This window comes from Trichosurus vulpecula, chromosome 7 (genome assembly GCF_011100635.1).
Source record: "Trichosurus vulpecula isolate mTriVul1 chromosome 7, mTriVul1.pri, whole genome shotgun sequence".
Lineage (NCBI taxonomy): Eukaryota > Metazoa > Chordata > Mammalia > Diprotodontia > Phalangeridae > Trichosurus > Trichosurus vulpecula.
The window spans coordinates 79,644,861-79,671,791 of NC_050579.1; the positions used below are offsets into that span (position 1 = coordinate 79,644,861).

At 43.1% G+C, this 26,931-nt stretch overlaps 1 protein-coding gene across 1 annotated transcript in view; it reads left to right on the forward strand.

Annotated features, from left to right (window-relative positions):
* The window catches only part of ABCA4 (ATP binding cassette subfamily A member 4), a 151,933-nt gene that overhangs the window by 79,534 nt on the left and 45,468 nt on the right, over positions 1 to 26,931 (forward strand). Inside the window, exons 17-28 of the mRNA XM_036768201.1 lie at positions 3,666 to 3,797; positions 4,142 to 4,281; positions 5,197 to 5,334; positions 6,809 to 7,002; positions 8,874 to 8,955; positions 15,100 to 15,305; positions 16,922 to 16,970; positions 18,055 to 18,320; positions 19,472 to 19,596; positions 20,369 to 20,467; positions 22,828 to 23,014; positions 26,244 to 26,338. Of these exons, the coding sequence (XP_036624096.1) occupies positions 3,666 to 3,797; positions 4,142 to 4,281; positions 5,197 to 5,334; positions 6,809 to 7,002; positions 8,874 to 8,955; positions 15,100 to 15,305; positions 16,922 to 16,970; positions 18,055 to 18,320; positions 19,472 to 19,596; positions 20,369 to 20,467; positions 22,828 to 23,014; positions 26,244 to 26,338 (1,713 nt within the window). The remainder of the gene's footprint in view (positions 1 to 3,665; positions 3,798 to 4,141; positions 4,282 to 5,196; positions 5,335 to 6,808; positions 7,003 to 8,873; positions 8,956 to 15,099; positions 15,306 to 16,921; positions 16,971 to 18,054; positions 18,321 to 19,471; positions 19,597 to 20,368; positions 20,468 to 22,827; positions 23,015 to 26,243; positions 26,339 to 26,931) is intronic.

Consider the following 26,931-nt stretch of genomic DNA (forward strand, 5'->3'; position numbering starts at 1 on the left):
ATGATAGTACCTCTTTGTCTCTTTCTAGTCTTAGCCCTTCCTTACTCTTCTCCTTGTCCTCTATGTTTCTACAAGACTGGCTCCTGGCATTCCCCTACTCTCTGCTTCATCTCTTGTCTTAGAGTCTTGGCATTCATTAGCTCTCCCTCATATCTGCAATGCTCTGCCTCCTCACCTCCACCACCTAGTTTCTCTAGTTCCTGTAAGCCTGGTCAGATCCTTCCTTCTGTCTTTTCTGGTCCCCTCTGGCTGCCCATCCCTTCCCCTCTAGGGCGTCTTCCATCCACTCTCTTGGTCTCTAGTATCTGCCGGGTTCTTTACATCTCCCCCATTGGAATGTGCGCTGGGGTGAGGTGGTGCCGCTATGTAAATCCCTTTGCCTTTGCTCCAGTCTTTGGGGCTTAGCTCAGCGCCTGGTACATAGGAAATTATTCTCCCCAGTTGTTTCAGGGTTGTGAATGAGGGTGGATTGCATTCTTCCTCCTAAACAATGTTGGCTCCCTTCTGGGTTGTAGTAGCAAGAAGGAGAGCTATCTGATCCGAGATCTCGTGAGATATCTTTTACACATGCGACTCCCAAAGCTCTGATATGGTCAGAGCTTATGAAAGCCAGGGTGGCATTGCCCCGGGAGAGCTGACCTTGACCTTGGTGTTCATTAGGAAGACTCGGTTTCAAATGCTGCCTCTGCCAGTTGGGCAGGAAAGCCTCCAAGACTCTAAGCTGCAGGACACTGAAGGCCATTAAAACCCAGGTTGGGACTAAAATAAAATGTGAAAGGCAATATGACAGTAGTGGAGGGAGCTCCAATAATAAAGTCGAACTACCCGAGTTCAGATTCCAGCTCTGATAGGTTTGGTTTTTTTTTTTTTTGGCTATGTGATCTTGGAACAATCAAATAACTTCTCAGAGTCTCGGTTTCCTCATCCATAAAATGGGGGTGTTACTACAGCTACCTCACGGGATTGTCCTGAGGAGAGAGCTTTGTGAAGTGGTCACTGTGGTCATGACTGCCAGCCTTAACGGAGAGAACTGTGCACAGGCTGTGCGAGTCTAGCAGGTGGATGTCCGTAGAGTGGTTTGTTAGGTGTACTTGCAAGTGGGAAATCGCTGTTATTCTTGATCATGAAAGACTGTGATATGGTGAATATAGATCTGGGCAATCATCTGTAAAATGCGGACAATAGTAGCACCTACCTATTGGTTTATACATCTAATAAGTAGGACTTGAACCCGGGTCTTCTGGGCTCTGGGTTCAGCCCATTATTCACCGTATCACACTGCTTTTCATTACCAAGAATAACAGCAATTCCACGTTTGAATAACCACATGTAAAGTGCTTTGCCAACATTAAATCGTTATAGAAATGTAGGTTATTGTTATGGTCAGAGGATAGATAAATGGTCATACGACCTCGCCTCTGTATAATGGGGTTTTTAAACATTATTTTCTGGTGCACTTCTGCCTTGGTTTAGGCATGTTCTTATAGCAAGCTGTCAGAGGTGAGGTTAGCAGTGGAGAAATGTAAAAGCAGAACCATTCCTAGAAGATGGCGGGAGGGAAGATGGGGAAGGCCAGAAAAAGCTCCCAGGCATCTCCCTAGACTTTCCCAAGAGTTCTCAGATAGGGAGATCAGATATGGGGCTAATAAGAGACATCTCTGGGGAGCAGCAGATATCTCTGCTGGCCCGGTGAACCCAGGAGTAGTATAGCCTTTGGGTCTTTTGGTTTCTGGCAGAAGATAAGGAAGGAGCGGCAGAGGGACACACCCAGACTCGGAATGTTCCTGGGAAGGGAATGGAATGTCAAGTCCAAGACGGTGTCTTTGCTTCTCTTGCCCTCTAGTGGTCCCCAGTGGTCACTTCATGTGTATGCGGCTGTGGGGTTGGGCCGGCCCAACCCAATCCTGGAACCTTAGATTTAGAAAGGTCTCGGGAGAGGTTGTTTGGAAACGTAGAATCAGGTAATCCGTAATTAGCACCGACTATGTGCCATGCACTAAGCACTGGGGATACAAAGGAAAAGCAAAAATAGCCCCTGCCCTCGGGGAGTTTTTACTCTTGAAGTAGAAATCATGTACCTAAATAAGTGCATATGAGATCAACACGGGGCGGAGGGAAGGGAATTTTAGACTCCGGCTGAATTTGCACTTGAGCTGAATCTTGAAGGAGCTCGGGGATTCTAAGAGTGAGAGGTGTGGAGGGAGAGCGCTCCAGGCAGAGACAGCCAGTGCAAACGGCTGGACGGGAGATGGGAGGAACAGCCAGCAGACCTGCAGGACTGACCCACGGAGTGAGTGGAGAAGAGCAATGCTTAACCGGAAACCCAGGAAGGGCCTTAAATGCCAACCAGAGGCTTTGATCCCAGAGGTAACAGGAGGCTTGGCGTTCATTGAATGGGGGTGAGTGGTGCTGTGGTCAGACCTGTGCAAGAGCCGTAGGGGACCTGGGAGCCAGTTCAGTCCCCTCACTTGTGGATTGAATAAGCTGAGGCCTAGAGCAGTGAAGTCCACTTCTGCCCAAGGAAACAGCGAGGAAGGGGCAAGGCTAAGATTTGAACCCAGATCCTTAGACTTCAAATTCAGTATTTCAGTTTTCATTAAGCCAGGCTGTTCTAAACTAACCCCTTCCTGAAGCACAAATCTTTTTTTTTTAATAACTTCCCTAAAAATTATCCAGAAACAGAATGATATTGTGGATAGAGGTTGAGTCTAGAATCAAGTAGACTTGGAAGTCCTACCTCTAACACATGTTAGGCATGACCTTTAACCTCATAGGACCTTACTAAGATTCTAAGTTATAGATGGGCTGCCACCTTGCATGATGGAAGGAGTTTCCATACCTGGAGTTCCCCAAATTGATGCAATCACAGATCTAGACAAACAAATAATCATTCAGGCCCCTGCTTGAACATCTAGAGACAGGGGACTCGTTACCCAGCTTCTCTTCTCCATCACTGCTTTGTTCTTATCCTACTTCCCTTTTTATCAGCGGGAGATCTTCCCTCGTCTCCCAAAAGCAAGCTGGTCAGAAAGACCGAGGGCACAGGACGTGTTTGCCAGGGAGCCATCCTGACACAAAGAGGGTCCTAGGACCGTAGATTTAAGGCCAGTAGGGACCCTAAGAAGACATTTAGTCCAACTCCTTCACTTTGTAGGGGAGCCTGAAGTGACCTGTAAATGCCTAGAGGGTCTTCTGACCAGAATCCATTGTTCTTTCCCTGCATCCCAGTGACTGCATTTGTCACTTTTCATAGAAGGTGGTGAATAATCCTCGTAGCATTATAGATTTAGAAATAGAAGTGACCTTAAAGCCCATCGAGTCCAATCTCCTCATTTTTACAGAGGAGAATACTGAGGCACAGAGAATTAATGATTTGCCCAAGGTCACACAGCTAGTAAGTATTGAGGTCAGCATTTGAACCCAGGTCTTCCTGACTCCAAGTCCAGTACCCGATGGAAGGAGATGGGTGTGATTATCTGAACCAGGAGCTAAATGAGCGCAAGGGCTTACATCTGTCTGTGACTCTCCTTTAATGACTCTTTGGGTTCAGACTAGAACAAAAGGAAGAGTTCTCCCTGGCTTGGGCTGAATGGCGCCACCATGCCAGCATGTTGCCTGCATGTTGGTCTGTTTGTCCAAAGAACATAGAGCCTTGCTTTCCCCAGGTCCATCCTGACCGGGCTGCTCCCTGCTACTTCTGGCACTGTGCTGATAGGTGGGAAGGACATTGAGACCAGCATGGACTCCATCCGGCAAGACCTCGGCATGTGCCCCCAGCACAACATTCTATTCCACCAGTAAGTACAGCCTGAGAAAATTCTGCTCACCCTCTGGGGCTGTCTTCTGGATCTCACCTCCGGTTCCTTGGACTGGCTTCCCTACATTTCCATCTCTCCTTCTTCTTGGGTTGCCGTGAAAGCTATTACTCACAGACATTTAGCCTTAAGGTTCTGGCTGTCGCTGGGGAGAGATTTCCTTCTACAGGAGTCTGATTGAGCTCTAGGTCATTCACTTGAATTATTTTTCTAATTGAGAATTAAATTGAGGTGAAGATGTTTTCCTTCTCCTCAGGGGTGGCACATGAGGTAAATCACCCTGGGCACCAGGATTCCGAGGCCCTTTCTCTATTCTATTCCCATAGTCTCACAGTGGCCGAACACATCCTGCTTTATGCACAGCTGAAGGGGAAGTCTAGGAAGGAGGCACAGCTGGAGATGGAAACCATGTTGGAAGACACAGGCCTTCACCACAAAAGAAATGAAGAGGCTCAGAACCTGTCAGGTGCTGGGGCTGTTCTGGGGCTATTCCCAAGCTAGGTTTCTGACAGTCTTAATTTTAAGCTGGGGGGGGGGGGGTTGGGTGGAGTGGGGGATAGGAGCGGGGAGGGGAGCATATTAAAGAGATGCAGTTGTTATGGTGTGGCTGACCAACCTCACAAGGGGTTAGGGCTTGAACCAAGACCTTGGAAAGTTCTTTAAAGATTTCCTGATGTTTGAGAGACATTCTGGGAGTAGCTTGACTCTCTGTCAGTTCTCATATGGGTGAGTAATGGAAAAGGTCAAGCAGCTGGGTTCATTCATCCATCCATTCATCCATTCATTCATTCAACAAACATTTATTAAGTTCCTACTTTGGGCCAGGTTATATTTTATTTATTTGTCTTTTGGGCCAAGCTTGTGATTTTAATGTCTTAAGGAACTCCCAAGGAGGCAACTCCTTCTATCAATGCAGTTCAACACCTGCAACTTAAAGTCTTAGAGTTTTACCTGGGGCCACCAAGAGGTTCTTGACTTAACCCCAATCACATAGCCAGTATGTGTGAGGCAACACTTGAACCCAGGCCTTTCTGATCTTGAGGATGGCATAAAAAACTACTTCTCTGCCAGATTTTATTGGTTCTAATATTTATAAATATTTTATTGGTTCTAATATTATAAAAAATGGTGTGTACTGGCTGCTGGGAGGGTGGGTTGTCTTTCTTTCTCCATATGATTTACTTCTAGAAGGCCTTCTGTATTTAGGTGAGCCTTTCTAGGACCCGGCTCTGGGAGCCAGTTCTAAACATCAAGGGAATAGGAGGGAGAGACTTGTCTCCCTTCAATTGGCCCCCCTCAATGTGAAGGTCCTGGTTACCCCATTTCATCTCTCCTGCCTCCTTCACGAGCACTGTGATATGAATACCTCTGGTGTCTGTAGGGGGCATGCAGAGGAAGCTGTCCGTTGCCATCGCCTTCGTGGGAGATGCCAAGGTGGTAGTCTTGGATGAGCCCACCTCTGGGGTGGATCCCTATTCTAGGCGCTCCATCTGGGATCTGCTCTTGAAGTATCGCTCAGGTAACAGACCTCAGCCAGGGGGTAGGGCTGCTGCTCTGTATGTTCCCTATACATTAACTGCAATGCGCACTGGGGCCCAGGTTCACAAATGGGGTTTCCTAATAGGTAGTTAAGGCCGGAGAACCAGAGGGATTCTATTGAAATTTGGATTTACCTGTTATTTAGGTGGATCCAAGCTCCCATCAAAAACTTGGGGAACTTGAAGTATCCAAACATTTATTGGGAACTGTTGACATAACCCTAGAGTATCCTAGAGAAGCAGGATCGATTCAGTGTAGGTTAGAGCCATCTGAAACATTGGGTGAAGCAATGAGCTAATGTCCCTAAAGTCCTCGGTGGTTAAGATGGACATTGACCGCTCCATAAACAAACAAGCAAACTGCCTAAAAGACAAAACACAGAAAGCTCCAGAAGAATTGTTGGGCGGGTGCGTTAATAAACAGGTCCAGGGGCCATGTGTTGAGTGTAGAGACATTCGTTGCCATAGATTAGGATGGGAATTCCCCATACTTGAGGTGTTTCCTTCCCACTAGTTTTTGATTACCTTCTGCAACCTTCTGACAACGAAAAAAGAACATAAATAAAGGTCAGAATTAGAATTGTAACTAAGACAGAGCACCTGGCTCTTTGTCCCAGTGTGGGTTTATTTAGAGGGTGCTGACCCTTGGGGCACTTCCTCCCTCATTCACTTTGCCTCCCTAGCAATACCAGCTACCACATCCCAGGTGTATAGGACCCTGGGTGAGGCTACACTACAAATCTCCCTCTCTCTTCCACTTGTCCCAAGTGTAGAAATTGCCAAGTTATTGCTTTAGTCAGAATTCCTGTTAAATTGAACAATGAATGTCTACTAATAAGAAGATATATACAGAGATTTTCCAAATCATCTAACCACTGCATAAACTTTCCATGTGCTGTTCACTGGTGGTTTAATCACCTAGAACTCTACTTGCCTCCTCTTTAAATAGCACCTCCAGTTACTGTGCATGTACCTGCTTCCCAAAGCCTTGAAGAGAGGTACTTTATCATATCATAGTGGTGCACACATACCTAAAGTACCCAGTGTGCTGGTGGCATGGTTGATAAGTTAATTATTGAATCGTCAATGAATTGACAATTAACAAAATTGACAATGAATTGTCACATAGCGAGGCCCATTCTTCGGTTCCTTCAGAATGGGCACTCATAGTTAGGCCCTAGGCCTGGTCTTGGAGTTTGACATCATCCCAGTTTTTCCCTGGGATCAGTGCTTCAGGATGAAGTCCTCTCCTCCCAACTTGACTGCCATTTTTTTTTAAGAATTTGTGCTGACTAGTGCTATGCCTAGGACATATGCATGACCATTTCAAATCCTTGGCCCCCTGCCTTGCTGAGAGGCCTGGATTTCACGGATATAGGCAACTCCCAGGTGAGGAAACTCCCTCTCTCAATGCATGGTAGCATCTGAATGGTCTCTCTTGCTCCTCCCTCCCAGGCCGAACCATCATCATGTCCACTCATCATATGGACGAGGCCGACCTTCTGGGGGACCGGATAGCCATCATTTCCCAGGGCAGGCTGTACTGCTCAGGGACTCCCCTTTTTCTGAAGAATTGCTTTGGCACGGGTTTCTATCTTACCTTAGTGCGTAAGATGAAAAACATCCAGAGCCAAGGGAAAGGCTGTGAGGTATGTTTCTGTCTGGACAGCAGCAACCAGCCATTGGGGCAGGACTAGATAAGAGAAGGGCTGTTATCTCTAAAACCACCCGCCTTGGGTGGGGGGGGGGGAGGGTTGTCTGCATTCCTGGGCTGAGTCTTGTGTGGAGAAGGGCTGTGGCTATCTGGACTTGGCCCGTTTGCCCTTTTGGAAAGTTTTCAGAAAATATTGATAAACTGGCATTCCCAAATCTCCCCAAAGGAGTGAAATCGATGCACAGCAAAATCACTGCCTATGGCCCCAGCCCGGGGGCCCAGTTCTTGCTTAGCTCTACCCATGGCTGGCTTTGTAACTTTGGCCAAGTAGTCTTCCTGCTTTTAGGCCTCAGTTTCCTCATCTGTAAGATAAGGAGGTTGCACCAGATGGTCTAGGACGTTCCTTCCAGTTCTAATAATCTGTGACTTTGAAAAATGCATAAGGAATCAGTGTAAGGAATTCCTGGTGTGGAAGTTCCCTCCTAAGCATTACAGAAGCAGTGAGTCACCCAAAATCCTCTGAGGGTCTTCCCCTCCCAGACCGATTTTGTGTTTTTTGTGGTTTTTTGTTTGTTGTTGTTTTCGACTAGGTAAAACAGGCCATTCTTTGCCTCATTTCTAACATAGCCTTAATTCCTGAATGGGCATTGCATCAGTCAAACTGAGACCTGGGAAAGACCTTAGCTTAAAAAGGCCAAGGTCTCCCACTGCATCCAGGGCCATCTCCAGTCATCCTGATCTATATGTTCCATTGGACCCTGATGGCTCCAAAGGAAAGAGTGAGGCTGGTGACTTTGCATAGCCATGCCTCACTTAAATCCAATTCACTTGCAAGTCATGACATCACTTTCCTGATGTCATGGTCCTCTTCAAGAACTAGGACAAACAAGGAAGGATTCACCTAAGATCACACGATTAGTTGTTTTTTTTTAAGCAATCAATTAATAAGCATTTATTAAGCACCTACGGTGTAGCAGATGCTAGGTGCTAGACACACAAAGAAAATTATTAATAATAATAATAACGAGCATTTATGTAGCATTTTAAGGTTTGCAAATACTTTGTTTTAGCAAATTAAATGAGTTAATGAATGTTAACTCGTTTGAAACAGACTCTCTTTTCAAGGAGCTGTCAAGGGAGAAAACATGTACCCTATCTATCTAGTATATATATACTATATAATGTATATGTATATGTATGTATGTATATGTATGTGTGTATATGTATATGTACGTGTGTATATGTATATATACTCTACAAAATAAATGCAAAGTAATTTGGGGGGATACGTCAGCTGGGATGATCAGGAACTACTTCATGTAGAAAGCGATGAATGAGCTGAGTCTTGAAGCAAGTAATGAATTTTACGAGATAGAGGTGAGGAAGGAGTGCATCTTTCGAAGCATAGGAAACAGCCTCTAGAATTCCTAGGGGTAAAGGGATTTGTGAGCAGAGCAAGGTGTAATGAATGCTAGCTATGGGGCCAAGATCAGGAGGGAAGAAGAGTGAAGCCCAGGTAGGGGGATGGCCTGGGAGAATACATACTGAGGAATGTGGGACTGGAGGTCCTGGTGAGGATACAGAACAGGGTTAGGAGTGAAACATAGACTAAGGCATAGGAAGATACAGGATGATAAGGGCTTCTTTCCCTTCCTCCCCCGCTCTGTCCCTCCTCTGCCCAATAACAGCTTCCTCAATGACATTCTCAGCAATAGCCTTTTTCCGATGAGGAGAGGTGTATCTGTTCACCACTCCTAGCTGTGGCAAATAAGTATCAGGATGGTAATCAAGGAAAGCGTGTGCCTGTTGGACGTGATTACTGGAATGATTGACATCTTCTCATTCCCTTTCATTTGACTGTTGTAGGAAGCCTGCAGCTGTACGCCCAAAGGTCCATCCATCAGCTGCCCAAAGGTTGGAGAGATAACAGCAGAACAAGTATTGGATGGTAAGCAATGAAAATGTTGGCATGCTGTACCCTGGGTGGGGGGGCCTTCTGTCTTTATCTGCGTTTCTCATCCCTGCCTTGTGTATCCTGCTCTGTAGAACTTTAGTGACAAGAAGGAAATATGCCCACTGTACTTCTCAGATCTCACCAAGGCTAAGGGTTTTCTCCCTCCTCTCCCAAATTAAATGGCCCTGAGGTCTAAAAATTACATCTAAGGCCCTGGGCCATAGAATCAAAGCTTTAGAGCCAGAAAGGAACTTAGAAGACATTGAGTCCAGCTCTCTCATTTTACAAATGAGAAAACTGAGGCACAGTTAAATAAATGACTTGTCAGGGTCATCAAGCTAGTATCTGAGTGGGGATTCAAACTCATGTCTCTCCTGACAGTCCAGTGCCCAGGTCCTCCTGTCTGATTTAGTTTCTCAGAAGTCAGTTCTGATGATATTCTTGAAATACCCACTTTGCCTGCTGCCCCTTCCTAGAGAAGGAGGTGTCTGCCTATTGCCAAGAAAGAAAACAAAGAAGTTCCTAGTTAACACAGACTTTTTTCCCCTGAAGTTTAAAAAACATACTTTTTGAAATATGGATTATCAAGAAAAAAAAGGAAAATGTAAATGCTGAGTTTTGCTTAAATACTTGGAGAAAATGTCTAGAATCTATTTAGGGGTATACGCTACTACATGCTCCGGGAGCTTTGAAAGAACTTGAGGGGTGTTGGGAACATCTTGTATGGCCGTGCCTCTGCACTGTGAAGAGCCTCAGACTTTGCCTCCCTTCCCTCCATCTGCTGTCTCTTGGCTGCCTTCACGGGGCTAGTGTCTCTTCTCCACATCTTCCTTTTTCCAGCTCATAGGGCATGTGAGCCAGTCAACAGACAACTAGACAATGGACATAAATAAAGTAAGTGAACATAGTCATCCGTCGAACCAACAGGGAGCTGAGCTGGCATGGCAAGGATTATAAGCACCTACTTTGGTTTTTTGTTGGTTTTTCTTTTTTTTAAATTTTTATTCATTTTGAACTTAAATACAAAATGACCAAAAAAAAAGAACATTTCTATGTACACAGCACAACATAAAAAGAGGATTCAATATAAAATCATTAATTTCTATTTCACACTTTGCTTTTTTTGAAAACCTATGCAATCAATACTACACATCGTTTTCAAAGCTACTCTGTTTTTCTGTGTTTCCTTCTAAGTTTTCTTTTGTTCTCTGCTGTGCACTTTTTTTCCCTCTCCACCTTGCACTAGAGAAGGCTACCATTAGATACAAATATGTGTATATGTAGATGTAGATATGTAAAATCATACCATACATACTTCTACTTATCAGTTCTTTCTCTGGAGGTAGATAGCATCTTTCTTCATAGGTCCTTTGTAGTTGATTTGAGTATTTATAATACCCAAAATGACTTAGTCATTTCAAAGTTGTTCTTAGAACAATATTGCTGTCACTGTGTACAACGTTCTCTTGGTTCTGCTCACTTCACTCAGCATCAGTTCATGCAAGTCTTTCCAGGTTTTTCTAAAATCAATCAGCTCATCATCTCTTAGAGCACAGTTGTATTCCATCACAGTCATGTACCACAACTTGTTCAGTCATTCCCCAATTGGTGAATATCCCCTCAACGTCCGGCTCTTTGCCACCACAAAGAGAGCTGCTAGAAACATTTTAGAACATGAAAGTTCTTTTCCGTTTCCCCTAATCACCTTGAGAAACAGACCTAATAGTGTTATTGCTAGTTCAAAGAGCATACACAGTTTTCATAACTCTTTGGGTATCATTCCAGATTGCTCTCCAAGATGGTTGGATCAATTCACAGTTCCACCAATGGTGAATCAGGGTTCCAATTTTTCTATACTCCCTCCAACATTTGTCACTTTCCCCTTCTATCATTTTAGCCAATCTGATAGGTGTGAGATGATATCTCAAAATTGTTTTAATTTGCATTTCTCTCAGCAATAGTGTTTTAGAGCATTTTTTTCATATCGTTATATATAGTTTTGATTTCTTCATAGAAAAACTGCCCATTCATATCCTTTGGTCATTTGTCAATTTGGGGATGATTTGCATTCTTACAGATTTGGCAAAGTTTTTTATATATTTGATATATGAGACCTTTATCTGAGAAACTCTATAAAATTTTTCTCCAAATTTTCTGTCTTCCTTCTAGTCTTAGCTACATTGGTTTTATTTGTACAAAAACTTTTAATTTAATGTAATCAAAATTATCTGTTTTACACCTCACAATGCTCTCTATCTCTTGTTTTGGTTTTTTTTTTTTATAAATCATTCTCTTATGAATAAGTGTGATAGGTAATATGTTCCCTGTTCTTCTCATTTTCTTATGATATCTCGCTTTACACCTAGGTCATGTATCCATTTTGACCTTATCTTGGTAAATGGTTTAAGATATTGGCCTATGTCCACTTTCTGTCAGACTGCTTTTCAGCTTTCTCAATAATTTTTGCCAAACAATTCTTATCCTAAAAGCTTGAATCTTTAGGTTTGGCAGACACAAGTTTGCTATATTCATTTGCATGTCTGCTCTGTTCCACTGATCTACCTTTCTATTTCTTATTTCTGAGTATATCATTGTGTTGCCTGCAAAAAGAGATAGTTTTATTACCTCATTGCTCATTCTGATTCTTTAAATTTCTTTTTCTTCTCTCATTGCTATTGTTAGCATTTCTAATGTAATATTGAATAATACTGGTGACAGTATTGGTGACACTGGTGACAGTGGGCATCTTTGTTTCACTCCTGATCTCATTGGGAAGGCTTCTAGCTTATCTCCTTTACAAATAATGCTTGCCAATGGTTTTAGGTAGATGCTTCTTATGATTTTAAGGAAAATCCCTTTATACCTGTGCTTTCAAGTGTTTTTAGTAGGAATGAGTGTTCTATTTTATCAAAAGCACTTTCTGCATCTATTGATGTAATCATTTTGATATTTTTGTTATTGCTATCATCAATCACCTACTTTGTACAAGGAGAGAAGGTGCTGCCCTGCATCAGGAGAAGGAGCTTCCTCACCTGGGAGTTCTCTATACTAATGAGATTACAGGGCTACTACCTCTCCCTAACCTCATGTGTAAGAGATAAATAGAAAGATGAATATATAGATGATAGGCAGAGAGAGAGAGAAGAGTGCATCTATTAAGTGCCAGGAATCATGCTAAGCATTAGAGATTTTTTAATCTCTATTTTTATTTAATCTCAATTTTTAAAAAAAGAGACCACCCACAAATAGGAACTAGAAATAGGAGTAGGTGGGGGGAGAGTGCACCCCCGTAAGGACAAGTCCAAAGAGCAGAGAGAGGGGCTGCAAGGCTAGGAGTGAGGAAGAAAACCTATTTCATCGGTAGAGGGAACTCTCAGGTGAGACAACTCCCTCCACCAGTGCAGATTGGTGCTTTCTCTCCAATTTATATTCTCTAGTCTTGGAGAGTTACCTAGAACGCTGAGAGGTTCTGACTTGTCCGATGCTCGCAGGGCTGGAATGTGCCAGAAGTGAGGGAGGAGGTAGAGTGTAAAGGAAAGGAGTGATGTGGGTATACAAAAAAAAAACTACAGTGCAAATCAAAAAATAACTAAGTGCATAAAAAAGTTAAACTGGGTGGCCTGAGACTCTTAAGGAGGGAGGGTTAATTTCTGTCTGGGGGTTTTAGGGAGCTGGGGGGCAGTTGATCTAGGCCTTGGAGGAGAAAGATGGTCTCCTCAAAGATGCAGAGGTATATAGGAAAGAAAAGGGCAAGAAGAGGAAGCACTGAATAATCTGGTTTGGCTGGAGCATAAAGTGAGTGTGTAGGAATTATGTGAAATAAGTCTGGAAAGAAAGGTCGATACCAGGTTTTCAAAGCCCCTGAAGGCTGAGGAGTTTATATCTTGTTCATTGGGCAATAGGGGGGCCCCAAAGGTTTGGATGCAGAAGTGATGCGATTGGAGTTTTGCATTAGGGAGGTCACATTATCTAGGAGTGCAGGCAGTCAATCAGTCATAGTGCCTACTTTGTACCAGGTACTACAGACACAAAGACAGGGTAACCAAGTTTCCAGCCAAGCCTGCGAGCATTTTGCATGCCCCTGCATTCGTGCAGAGAGATATGACTCTAAATTGTTGGAGAGAACGCTGACGGGGCACTCTGGACATGTGTGTGAGGGGCAGAGTTGGTGCTCAAGCTTTTTGGGTAAACGATACACTTGGTTCAACACACACTTTGAGAGAGAGAGAGAGAGAGACAATTAAAAAAACTTTCAGAGCTGCAGCCATGAAGGAGAAGCTGGTTTCTCCACTCATCCCTGAAATCCACCTTGCCTTCCCAGAGACTTCCAAGAGAAACTTTCCCTTTCTTGTCATTAGAGATCGTATCTAGTTGCCATCTTAGGAAATTTCACTCTTGTGCATTTCCTAGTATGTTCTAATCAGTAGAGATTTTTCAGTTTCTATCTGCTGTTTAACATAGGTAAATGGGTTTACTCAGTATATGTTATTTGTGATGCTCTTTTGTATACTGAGCATTTGATGGGGAAGAGTTAAGCTGGCAAGTTTAAGCTAAAGGGCTAACCTCCCTCTTAAGGGCTAGGAACCAGAGAAGTAGCTTTTATTCTGAACCAGACTTGTACCTTTAGACGAGCATTATTTAAGGGGGACAGGTAGATATAAATCTAAACTAGTACTCTCCTTGGAGAAGGGCCATGGCCTTCCTTTTATTCTCCACTAAAGGCAGAAATTCAAGTCTCTCTTGTAGAAGGGGGGGTCAGATTCCAAGGATTTCTATCTACATCATCCTTGAGCCAGGTCTAGACATTTAGACGTCCCATGTAGGCATACGTGTTGTTTAGTCATTATTCAGTCATGTCTGACTCTTTGTGACCCCATTTGGGTTTTCTAGTTAAAGATACTGAGTGCTTTGTCATTTCCTTCTCCAGCTCATTTTACAGATGAAGAAACTGAGGCAAACAGGGTTAAGTGACTTGTGCAGGGTCACACAGCTAGTAAGTGTCTGGGGCCTGGATTTGAACTCAGGAAGATGAGTCTTGCTAACTCCAGGCCAGGTGCTCTATCCAAGGCACACCTAGGTGCCCTATAGGCGTACGTATCTCCCAACAAAAATAAATGTGGTCCTGCACTTGAGTAGTGTGCATTCTGCTGGAGGAACATAATCCATGAGGTTGCCCTTCTCCCTCCATTTCCATTTCTTGCTATTCATTTTTAAAAATAAATATGACATGAAGCCTATGAACTCTTTGGGGGCAGGAGCCATTTGTATTTTGTTTTCATGTTCTTGAGAAGCAGCATGGTATAGTGCATGGGTGGGGAACCTGCAGCCTTTTGACTGAGGTCCAGGTTTTACAGAACAAATCCTTTCATTAAGGGGATGTGTTATGTGAAGTTTGGATTCAGTCCTAGGGCTGCACTTGAGGACCTAAAAGGCCACATGTGGCCTTCTAGGTCCTTGGGTACAGCCTTTTGACTGAGTTCAGGTTTTGCAGAACAAATCCTTTTATTAAGGGGATTTGTTCTGTGAAGTTTGGACTCAGTCTAAGGGCTTGAGGCCACAGGTTCCCCACCCCTGATATAGTGGATAGAGGGTTGCCTCTGAGACTTGAAAAAAGAAAGACCTGTTTATTGATTGTCTGGTTTACTATATTACTTCAAAGTGCCCTTAAGGGCATGTTTGCCACACTGCCTTTCATGGCTTTCATGGGAATTGTCAAACTAATGCAATTTGATTTGAACTTTACCCCATGTTCTGGCCCCTCAGACTCCCCGTGTTAAAAAGTTCCAATAATGAGTAGTGAATTAGCCAAAGGATGGATGGGAGAAGAGACAGGTAAACAGCAGAGATTGTAGCAAACCTACAAACCAGAAAATCGGTCTCTGGATAAGATGTTCACATGAAGCTTTTCCTATTCTCCCCAGGAACTAGTATCTCTCCTCCTAACCCCCACCACCTCCAACTATAACCTTGTATTTACTTTGTATCTTGTACATACATATTGTGGACAAGCTATCCCTCTCCAATAGAATGTAAGCTTCCCGACGGCAGGGATTGTGGTAGTTTTGTCTTTGGAAAGGCACATAGTAAACCCCTAATTAATCCTTACTAATTAATTGGTAATATTCTGACTCTTTCCAGGAGATGTAAATGAGCTGATCGAAATGATCCACCATCACGTACCAGAAGCAAAGCTAGTAGAATGTATTGGCCAAGAGCTTATTTTTCTTCTTCCAAATAAGGATTTCAAGCAGCGGGCCTATGCCAGCCTCTTCAGAGAATTGGAGGAAACACTCCCTGACCTGGGCCTCAGCAGCTTTGGGATTTCTGACACTCCCCTGGAAGAGGTAAAAGAGGCTCTACTGGGGTTTTTCAGAGTCTTGCAAGAGATTCTGTGATGCTGTACATTAGAATTATCTTAGTGTAAGGGGTTCTGATAAATTTGATGAGGTTCCTCATTGTAACTGAAGTGATTACACAGTATGGACCTTCATAGATGGAGGCATCAGAAAGGTACTTCCCCCACAGGCAGACATGCATCCCATCCCCTTATCGAGAGGACCCAGGGAGCTCCTATGATTGGTCCTCAGGTACTAGGGGCTGCTGCAAGGTGATTAGTAACTGAGAGTCAGAGGTCAAGATCTTTTTGGAAGAACCACTCATGCCACCACCACCAGATAGTCTATAAAATTGAGCTGGGTGAGATCCTCTCTCTCTCTCTCTCTCTCTCTCTCTCCCCCCCCCCTTCTCTGTCTTTCTCTGTCTCTTTTTCTGTCTCTTTCTGCCTCTCTCTCTCTCTTTCTGTCTCTCTGTCTGTCTGTCTCTCTTCCCCCTCCTTTCCCATGGATTGCAGACCAGAGAACAGCTAAGCTATGAGAAAGAGGGAAGAAGGGATTTCTCTCTTTCGCCTCCCTAAGAGCAGAAGCACATGCTGTTGATAAACATGTGCTTACATATAGCCTAAAAAAGGTTCAAAGACTTGGCTCTTGAAGCCTAAGCTTCTGGTTAGGAGAAGGAGTATATTGAAGATCTAGGCAGTGCAATCCCAGAATCTAGTCTTAAAGAAAAAAGGGATTTCCTGGGCAGCACAAGCTTTGGGAATTTCCTTCTGAATTATCTTGAATTTGAGAGTTTCTAAATTCAAGCAGTCTCGTACTAGTCTCCTAAAAGATTTCTTCCGTAGTTTGCTTCTTGGAGACGAATGAGGATGGCCGGTGAGGATTGCCCCGTAAGTGGACTAAATCCCTACCATGGGTTTGGGGCAGGAGCTTTAGTCCTTGCCAACCCGCTGTTTCCATGAGTTACTCTGATGATTCGGTCTGTGGGAAGGGGCTGTTTGTCTGGAAGCTCCTGGGGAGTCAGATAAGCTATCTGAGGCTTTATGTGCTCCAATATCTATTAGTGGATTCCAATGAGTACTTTATGTCTTCTGGATCTTCTGTAGGTGGGGGTGGCAGGCAGTAAATAAAGGCTATCCCATACTTGTTATGTGTTTAATGAATTTGATTTACACCAGGGTAGAGCACAGGAATGGGCAGATGATTCTCAGTCAGCCAGTCACCAAGTGGCAGCCCCAGGCCCTGAACCTCAGCCAATATGGCACCAGTGGACCATGCTCACATTCCACGAGGAAGGGTCCTTTAGCTTCTATCCAACTATTGCCTGTCATCAAGGTTGCTTGAGGAACTCATCATATTGATCAGGGATTCATTTGACTAATCCTCCCTCACACAAGCTTATCTTATCTTCATACTAGGTTATAGGCCAGTGTCTGTCCCTTCTCTAAATTTTTTATCCTTAATACATATTTATTAACTGATTGAATGACTAAATGAAAAGCTAGAACACATTTTCCCCTACATAAAACATAAACTTAACAAAAGCAAACTATTGGACAGGTTTTCCTGGTGACCTTCATAGATGGAAGTACCCGACTCACACCCACAATTTCTTTCCTTGGCAGATTTTCTTGAAAGTCACAGGAGATTCTGAATCAGGAGCACTGTTTGTAGGTATGGACTGGTGGTTTTGTTTCTGAATCTGGAGCACTGTTTGTAGGCTGGGGTTTGTGTTTTTGTTTCTTTTTAAAGAATCTCTCGCTATGAGAAATCACTTAAGTCGAAGCCTTGGAGAGCCCCAAACAGCTGTTATTTGACTCTCTAGAGCACATCTGGTGTTTCTCATTGTATGATCATGACTATTAAGTTAAGAGTACTGGGTTCAAATATCCCCCCTGCTGCTTACTACTGTGTGACCTTAGGCAATTCCCTGGGCCTCAGTTTCCCCATCTGTAAAATGAAGAAAAATGAAAAGGTTGGGCTAGATGGCCTTTCAGCTCCCTTCTGTCTCTATCATGATTCTATAATCATCTGCCATTGTTCACAATGTCAGGGAAAGCTGTAGGTAGACACTGTTGAAGTGCCGCCCCCACCCCCTCCACACACACACTTTGGGACTCACTATCCCCAACCCCAAGTCCACTGGAAGGCTGGATCTACACAGCAAAGCTACAAGACCCCTCTCATGGTTCTAAGGTTAATCTAGAGGTTGTAGATTTTTTTCTAATGCCATAAGATTAAACCCCCATTCTAGTGTTGTCTCCACCATTAAAATCTACCGTCCTAGAGGGAAGAGACTGCGCTTTGCCTATCTTTTTATCACAAATGCTTAGCGCAGTACCTAGCACATAGTAAGTGCTTAATAAACGCTTGTTGATTGACTAACTTAATAGGAAGCTGGCCTCAGAGTCAAGTCAGCAACACCAGGGTTCAAGTCCAACTTAGGACTTATATTTGCTGTGTGCCTCTGGGCAAGTCAGCTAACCTCCCAGTCCTCCATGGAGCCTCCTAAGATTGGAAGCTGCAATGCAGGTACCAGTCTGCATTGGTAGAAGAATTTTACTCGCTGCAAGTTCCCTATACTTATTAAATCATAGGTCCAAAAATATGTAAGTTACCATTCTAAGTGCCAAGGGTACGGGTATAGTTTTCTAAAGGCCTCTATGGATAAAGGTGGCTGGTAAGTTTTAGATGATTTTTTTTTTAATCTTTCCTTGTGAGCATTCTTCCAAATGATCTCTTCAATTTCCAAAATCAGGTGACACTCAGCAGAAAGGACCAAGTTTTAGCTTTAGAAACCCCAGTTCAAGTAGAAATGAGAAAGCACCAAGAGGACCCCAGGCCACCAATGGCTCCTCAGTGCCAGAACCAACCCATTCTGCTGAGGGCCAGGCCAGCAAGGAGCCTGAGGATGCCGGGATGCAGCTGAACACGGGACCTCAGCTGATCTGTCAGCACGTCCAGGCTTTACTCATTAAGAGGTTCCACCATGCTGTCCGGAGCCACAAAGACTTCCTTGCTCAGGTATCCAGCCCTTTGGTTTTGATCAAGTGTTCCTTAGGACTTGACTGTTATAAATGGGGAGGCAGTTCTAAGGCTTGTGATTCCAACCTGGCAATCTTTTTACTACATCTCACATGTTATGCCTGCATGATCCCATCAAAGGGTTCCACCTCTCTTTCTCCTCTCTCCACCTCTCCCTCTCTGTACCCCTCTCCTCTCTCCATCTCTTCTCTCTCTTCTCTGTCTCTCTTTCTTTCCCTTCTCCCTCAATCTCCCATCTGTAAAATGGGGATAATGATAACAGCACTGGCCTCACAGGGTTCTTGTGTGGATCCAATGAAATAACCTACGGAAAAGCTTAGGTATTATTATTATTATTCAATAACACAAACTGGCTTCATTAAAACCAAACTCAACTAAGTAGTAAAAATAGTATAATTTATATTTATATAGGCGACTCTATGTTGCAGAATGAGAGCTGATATACATTGACAGAGGGATTTTTCTCACCAGGAGTTCCCTACAGCAATAAAATTAACAGATTCAGACCAAAAAAGTGATATAGTTAAAATGTTCTTACAAACTATTTAAATATTTGCATTGAGCTTTATAGCCATTTCTTGATTAGTCCTCACACTACACCTGGCACATCAGTGTTATTATTATCCCCCTTTTTAACCAAGGGGAAACTGAGGCATGGAGGAATATAAAGTATGTAAGATGAAGCAACAAGGTAGCACAGGAGCTAGAGTGTAGGACCTGGTGTTATCCAGCCTCAGATACTTACTGTCTGACCCTGGCAAGTCCTTTAATCTATGTCTGCTTCAGTTTTCTCAACCGTGAACTGAACATAGTAATAGCACCTACCTCCGATGGTTGTTTTGAGGATCAAATGAGATCGTATTTGTGAATTGCCTGGCACATAATAGGTGCTTAATAAATGCTAGCTGTTGTTAAGTGATGAGAGCCTATGTGGTACTGTGAAAAGCGTGTTGGACGTGGATTCCAAAGACCAAAGTTAGAGTCCCAGTTTGACCGCTTACTAGAGGCTTAAGAAGGCTGGAAAGGGAGCAGTGGTAGGGGGCAGCTTATGAAAGGCTTTGAACACCAGCCAGAGGATTTTACCTTTGCCCCTGGAGGTAGTAGGGTCTAACATCTCTTTTGTCTAACAGATTGTGCTCCCAGCTGGTTTTGTGTGTTTGGCTTTGCTGCTTGCTGTCATCATCCCCCCTTTTGGAGAGTATCCTGCTTTGACGCTTCACCCCTGGATTTATGGACATCAGTATACCTTCTTCAGGTCAGGAATCTAAGAGATCATTGGGAGTCTTGCTTCTCCTGTCCTTTCCCTGATCTATGACACCCATTTGTGTGCCACAAGTATGTCTGGACCTTGCTAAATAGAGTTGTAGGCTGCTCTGAGGGCCTTTGACCTGCCCACTCTATTGGGAAGTTAATGAATTCTTTACCACTGGCTGACCTTTGACATCTGAGCTTCAGCTTTCAGGCAATATCCAGAGCCAGGCAGATTCCCATAGAAAATGACCAACAGAGAGAAACAACACAATTGGGGGTTGAAGCCAAACCTTTACTGCTCACACATATTATATTCATCCTTGGCCCCTCATAAGATGCAGATGACCTTGGCCCATTCACTTAACCTGGACAGCCATTATGGTGCAGTGAAAAAAAAAAAACACAAGATTGAGAATCAGGAGATCTAGGTCTGAATCCTGATTCTGACACTTTATACCTGTGAATTTGAAGCATGTTGCTTAATCTTCCTATGCCTTTGTTAACTTATTTGCAAAATGAGGATAATGATTCCTGTTGTCTCATAGTGTTTTTGGGAGGAACAAGTGAAATGATGTATGTAATGTAATTTTCAGATCTTAAAATGTTATATATTGTGAGCTGTTATCACTGTTAACTGCTCTAATCTAGCATCAGAAGTAAATACTCAGCCTCCCATGGGTCAGTGACTCCTTCAAGTCAGTTTCCTTCCCACATAGTTCAATAACAGCTGGCACAGAATTGTTTCTGTAAAATAAAGCTTTTCCCAATCTGCTTAGCTCTGAACAGCCAGGCAATGAGCAACTGTCAACTCTTGCTGAAGTCCTCCTGAACAGACCAGGATTTGGAAATCGCTGCCTGAAAGAAGAGTTGTTCCTGTAAGTTGGAACGCCCTCTTGTTTCCGGTTTTCCAAATGAAAACGACAGCAGCAGAAAGTTACTGGGAGAGAGTATGGGCTCGTTGCAGGAATTTAGCAGTGAAAGCCAGCATGTGAAGTGGGACAAGACCAGGGGGTTCCACTCTAGGGTCAGGAGACCCTCACTCAACTTCTTCCTGCCTATGTGACCTTGAACAAGGCAGTTAATCTCTTTGGGCTTTCCTCATCTGTAAATACTTTTTAAAGAGGCAGAGTTAGAGGAGGCAGTTGTACTAGATGGTCTTCCAGGGACTGATGGTGCCTCCAGCCCTGAATAACTATAGGTTTATCAGGGAGGTTGTGCGAAAACCCAAAGCGATCAACCCAAAAGGCTTCTCGAACTCTCAGACTTCTTCCAAGGAACGTAGAGGGGTGTGGAGGATAGAATGCTATGAAACCAGGCTGAGGGTGTGCTTATCCACATAAATTGTTGTCTCTCAAACACCAAGAATTGCAGAACAGAGTTATCCCCAAATAGACTGGACAAAAGGAAGTAGGTTTCTACACCCCCACACCCTGAAGATTCTTTGAGCAGAAACTAGATGACATCATGTCAGGTATATTCGAGTCCTTGTGTGGGCTAGATCAGATGACCACTGAAGGTTCTTCCAACTCTAAAATTCTGTGATTCCATGAATGGGGCAACAGGAGGCAAATCTAAGGACAACCCCCTAATCTCCTCGTCATTTGCACCTTTCCCCTATTCATCTTTTTTTCAGAGCTTCTCAGTAGACAAATAAGCATATTGAAACTTCATCTTTTATTTTTCATGTCCTTCATTCCTAAAGGGGCTAAGAAGGAGAAAAATGGCCAGGAGAGGAAGAGGGGGAAAAGCCATGTCCACAGGATAAGGTGTACCTGAAAAATTAGTGAAGCAGTCAACCCACAGGCAACTCTTACAAAATATTAGCTAGGCCCTGGGTGGTACAAAAAAAAATTTAGGGCTTGGTCTCTGACCATAATTGATCTTTGAAATGTAAGCTCCGTAAGGGCAGGCTGTTTCATTTGGGTATTTGTAACCACAGTGTCTAATGTAGGTCTGTGTATATAGTAGGTGTTTACTAAAAATTTGCTGAATTGGTTAATTTGGTTGTACAAACAAAAAACCCTTCAGCTTTCCAACCTATATACATTATTGGGGTTTTCAAAGTGAAAACTCCCCTTCATCCAAAAGGCATTTGTCTGTTGAAACCCATCTGTCAAAACCAAAATCAAATACTTCCTACCAACTTAACATTTTTTCCTTCTTCTAACCACCCATAGCCCTTTGTCCTCATATAGCACTTATATCCTATCAGAGCTATTATTAGTAGTATATTTACCATATCCCCTCCTTCTACTACTTTCGTGGTCTTGGGCACATCTCTCTCAGCCTCAGTGGCAGAGTCTGCAAAATGGGGATAATAAAATCTCACAGGGTTGGCATGAGGCTCAAATGATATAATTTATGATACTTTGCCATTCTTAAAGTGCTCTGTAAAGTACACCTATTATTAGTGAGAGGCAGCATGGAGAAGGGTACAGAGAGCAAACTTGGAAGAGCTGGGTTCATTCCCTGCTTCTGGCACGTTCTACCTGCATGACCATGGACGTTCACTTGACCCTTCAGTGCCCCCAAACAACTCTAAGGCTTGATGTTCCAGAATATTGCCAATCTTCACTGGCAAAGGAAGCTTCTATACTGAAAATTCCCAGGCAGGAATGAGATCACGGATGTAGGGGAAAAGTCAATAGTCAATAAATATTTATTAAACCACCTACTATGTGCCAAGCACTATGCTAAGTGCTGCTGATACAAAGAAAATGAAAGACAACCCCTGTCCTCAAGAAGCCTACAATCTAATGAGGGAGGCACCACACAAAAGAAAACTGAAAAGGGAAGAGTGAGGCGCTTGGTGCTGGGATATGATGAAGTCCAAAACAGTGTAGCCAGGTGGGAAGAGATGGCTGGCCTGGGCACCTTTCTGAAATGCAGACGTTGCAAGGGGCTCTTTGCTTAACTTACCGGCAGAGGGGCAGCGGGTTATGAGCATACTGATGAAGGGGGAGCACCAAGGCTGATCTAGTGTTGAAAAATGATGAGGTTCCTGGGGACATTAAAAAAAAAAGAAAGAAAAAGTTGCTGTTGTTGTAGAGCCCTTAAAGGTAAATGTTTCACTCATTCTGCATTGTGCCTTGTACATAGTAGGTGTTTAATAAATATTTGCTAAATTGAATTGAATGCTAATGTAACAGGATGTGGTCCTATGTTTCATGCTGTCTCTGAGGATTTTATGAATATCGTAACTGGAATTTAAAACATTCTCTCTTTCCTGATCCAGGAATTATCCCTGTGGCAATGCAACATCTTGGAAGACCCCCTCTGTTTCTCCTAACATGACTCATCTGTTCCAGAAGCAAAAATGGACAGCAGACAACCCGTCTCCTGCGTGCAAGTGCAGCACCCGAGAGAAGCTCACGATGCTCCCAGAATGCCCTGAGGGGGCAGGGGGGCCCCCTCCTCCCCAGGTACCAGGCAGCTCTCCAAGGGAGTCTGACCACTGAGCATAACGCCAAAACTATAAACACATGATGCATCCTAGGCAACAGGAGCTGAGGAATGGCCTACACTGGATCCTCATTTCCTTTTATAGTGAGCTACCTGGGGGAGCTATAGGAAATAATACAGAAAAGGACTCAGGTCAATGGGCAGAATGACCCCCAAATCCACCCTCCCACTCAGTTGCCCAGCCACCATTTCCCGAGGGTTTGCTATGTGTCCAGCACTATGGTCTAGGCACACTCTCATCCTCTGTCTCTAGTCATTTACACACCAATTTTATAGCAACATTCCTATAGCCCAGGTCTAACCACGTCACTCCCCTGCTCAAGAAGCTTCAGTGGCTCCCTGTTGCAGTGGCATAGTGACAAATGCTTAGTGCTTACCTTACGGAAAAATGAACAAACATACTTTTAAGTTTAATCTGCATTATTAACATTTTCTCCAACTAGACAATCAACAAATCAACCCTTGAATTGTAGTGTTTGACAGTTTCCCGGGCATAAATTTTTGCATTGAAAATTTAACAACTGGCTGGTTGGCTCTAGCACACCCCTGCCCTATTGCTTCTAAGATAAGAAGGCATGTAAAGTTCTTCAATATCTGGCTCCAGTCTACTTTTTCAGTCTGATAACACCTCATTCTGTGGTGCAGCCAACTGGCCTAATTAAGAACATAGAATCAGGCATTTAGAGCTGGAAGGAATCTGAAAAATAGAATGGAGCAAACAGAATTCAGTGAATCCATGAGACAAGAAATATTAGAATAAGGTCAAATGACTGAAAAAAATAGAAGAAAATATAAGCAATGAGATAAAGCATTTATTAAGTGCTTACTCTGTGCCAGGCACTGTGTAAGGTATCTACTACCAAAAATAACTGGCTAGGAAAATGGACTAAGGAAAGAAAATTTAAGAATCTTTGAACTCTGAAAACTATAACGAGCAGTACCCCCCCATATTTCAAGAAATCATAAAAGAAAATTTCCTGGATCTATTCAAATTAGAAGACAAAGCAAAAATAGAAACAAAAATACACTAATCACTTCCGAAAAGAAACTCTAAACTGAAAGCATCCAGCTAGTAATGTCCAAAATGTCAAAAAATACTGCAAGTGTTCAGAAATAAAGAGTTCAAGGACCAAAGAAGCACAGTCAACATCACACTGGACTTAGCAGTAATAGTATAAAGGAGAGAAAATCTCTATATGATATTCCAAAAGGCAAAAGATAATGGTTTACAACCAACCAAATTTACCCGGTAATAATCTATAGAGGAAGAAAAACAGATCTTTAACATAATAGAGGGCTTTAAAGCAGGCATGGTGAAAAGACTGAGTAGAATCTTTGAAATGAAAACACAAAAGTCAAGAGAAAGGTGGAAAGGTGTCTGAGGTTGGTGGGTATGAAATATGATCTGAGGTCAGTGAGATTTCTTCTCTTAGGTGAGTTTGTACTCACTCACTTGTCAATCAAGCTCACCCCCAAGAAGAAATTAGAAGGGATCTCAGAGGTCATCTAGCTCAACAAGGTAGCTATTAAACTGAAATATGAATCTCCCATACAACACCTGTGACAAGTGGTTATCCAGGTTCTGCTTTGAACATCTCCCATGATGGGAAACTTGCCTGATGAAGCAGCTCACTGAACTGGAATCTGTGTCCCTACAAATCTGTGAAATCTGTGCCCCTGAAATCTAAGCCAGGCAGAAGAGATCTAATCCCTCTCAGCAAGACCATTACTAGGACCTTGATTAGCTCCAAAGACCCAAGGCAAATCATATTGTGTGACTGGTTCAGGAGACAGGTGGCTAGATTTGGGGTTGGGGACCAGTTTGAATTTTAGCGCTACCATTTGCTACCTTTGTGACTTTTGAACAAATAATTTCACTCCTCTGGGACTCAGTTTCCTCATTTATAAAACGAAGGGGAGGTGGTTGGACAAGATGTCCTCTAATGACTCTTCTAGCTCTAAATCTCTGGTGCTGTGATCTGCCCTTTCTAAGATTCTACACTCTCTTCCTAAGAATTTTATATTGGGAAACATGTGGACAGGGAGGGAATACTACTAGCCTTCTCACTTTTGCTTTAGTAATGGTGAAGAGTTTTCCTGGCTAATTAGATGATCTCCAAGGTCTCTTCCATCTCTAAAAAAAAATTTTTATGACCTATTCTTTAATCATAGATACACAAATACAGAATTCTGGACTTGACCCTTAGGCAGCAAAGAGGGATGGCCGATGTACCTGAACTATGAAAGGGACAATCAAGATTAGGTCTTCTTAGCCCTTTTTGTATGTTGTAGACATACAACATGTTATATTTGTGTTATAGACCTCCTTGACAGTCTGGTGAAGACTATGGACCCTTTTTAAAAAATTATTTGTAAATGTATAAAAGAAAAATATATACAATACAAAATAACTAATTATATTGAAATACAATTATCAAAATATCAAATTATCAAAACACAAGTTCACAGACCCTGACGAAGGACCTCTAGCTTAGATCAGTCAATGATCAAGTATTTATTAAAGCATGCTAGACACTACACTAGGTCCTGGGCACACAGAAACAAAGGATTAACAGTGTCTACCCACAAGCTTACATTCTGCTGGCAGAGCCAAGATGGACATATATTAAAGATATAAAAAATAAAATACAAAGGGTTTTTTGGTAGGGAAAACAGGCCAGGGATGGAGTAGAGTCCAAAGTTTTCTGATTAGATGGAGGCCGAAACATTATTTGGAAAAGAATGTCCCTTGGGTCAGCAACCTTTGACAAGCAGGGCAATGCGAATAGATGCCATTGGCAAGGGGAGAAGGAGCAAAAAGAAGTGAGGAAAATAGAATAGGTGAAAAAAAGAGAAGGGAAAGATAAACAGAAGAGAATTAAGCAATTAAAGGACATGTTGACGAGGTGTGTGTGCCTTGCTCTTTCTGAGAGCTGATTCTGACCAATCTGGAAAAAAAAAGAAAAAAAGGGCATCTGCTCCTAAATTTGAAGCACTACTGCCCCCTGGTGGCTAAATACACACTTCAGCCTTCACTGGCATTTTGCTGTCTCACCAAAATTCCCCAAGATGGCAGAAAGCTTTGTTTTTCACTGTGTAAGAAACTGTTCAGTTAACTGGAGGTGACTGAAGTTAAAGGGACTCTAGACTCCAAAATGATTAATAGTGATTCCTCTCTTATGTCCCCAGAGAGTACAACGCAGCATGGAAATCCTGCAGGACCTCACAAACCGGAACATCTCAGACTTCCTGGTAAAAACCTATCCCACGCTCATAAGAAGCAGGTAAGGAGGGGTTAATGAATCCTGTCAGAGAGGTTGTTAGGATCCTAGATTTAGAATTGGAAAGGACCTTAGAGGACTGCTAGCCCAAAGTGTTCATGCCTTGCATCCTGCATCCTAAGGGTGTAAAGTCAACCTGATTTCTTATCTGCATAAAAATTCAGATTTTGTTCTTTACTTGTGGCCAATTCTGCTGCTCCCAACTGCTCTCAGCAGCTGCAGCCTGTAGAACCACATTTGATGGATTTTCCAGTAGAATGGAAGGTCCTTCGGGGCAGGTAGTTGTTCCAGTTTTTTTGTGTGTCCCCAGTGCCCAGCATTGTGCCTGGCACATGATAAATGCTCTTCATAGTGAATTCTATTTCTGAAACAGTCCTGATCTGAGAAAAGAAAGTGTACTTTTCAGAAAGACCAACCTTTACCAGACTCTAAGTCCCAATTTGGATTCTTTGAAAGAGGTCGGCCTACTATAGACAATAAATGAGACTTTTGTTGGCTGTTACTAGTGGCCAGAGATCATCCTTACCTCAGTTTCTGCCCTGCCTGGCCCCCTGTTCCTTAGACCATTAGCTCGGCTTTGTTCTTGTCCGACCCAT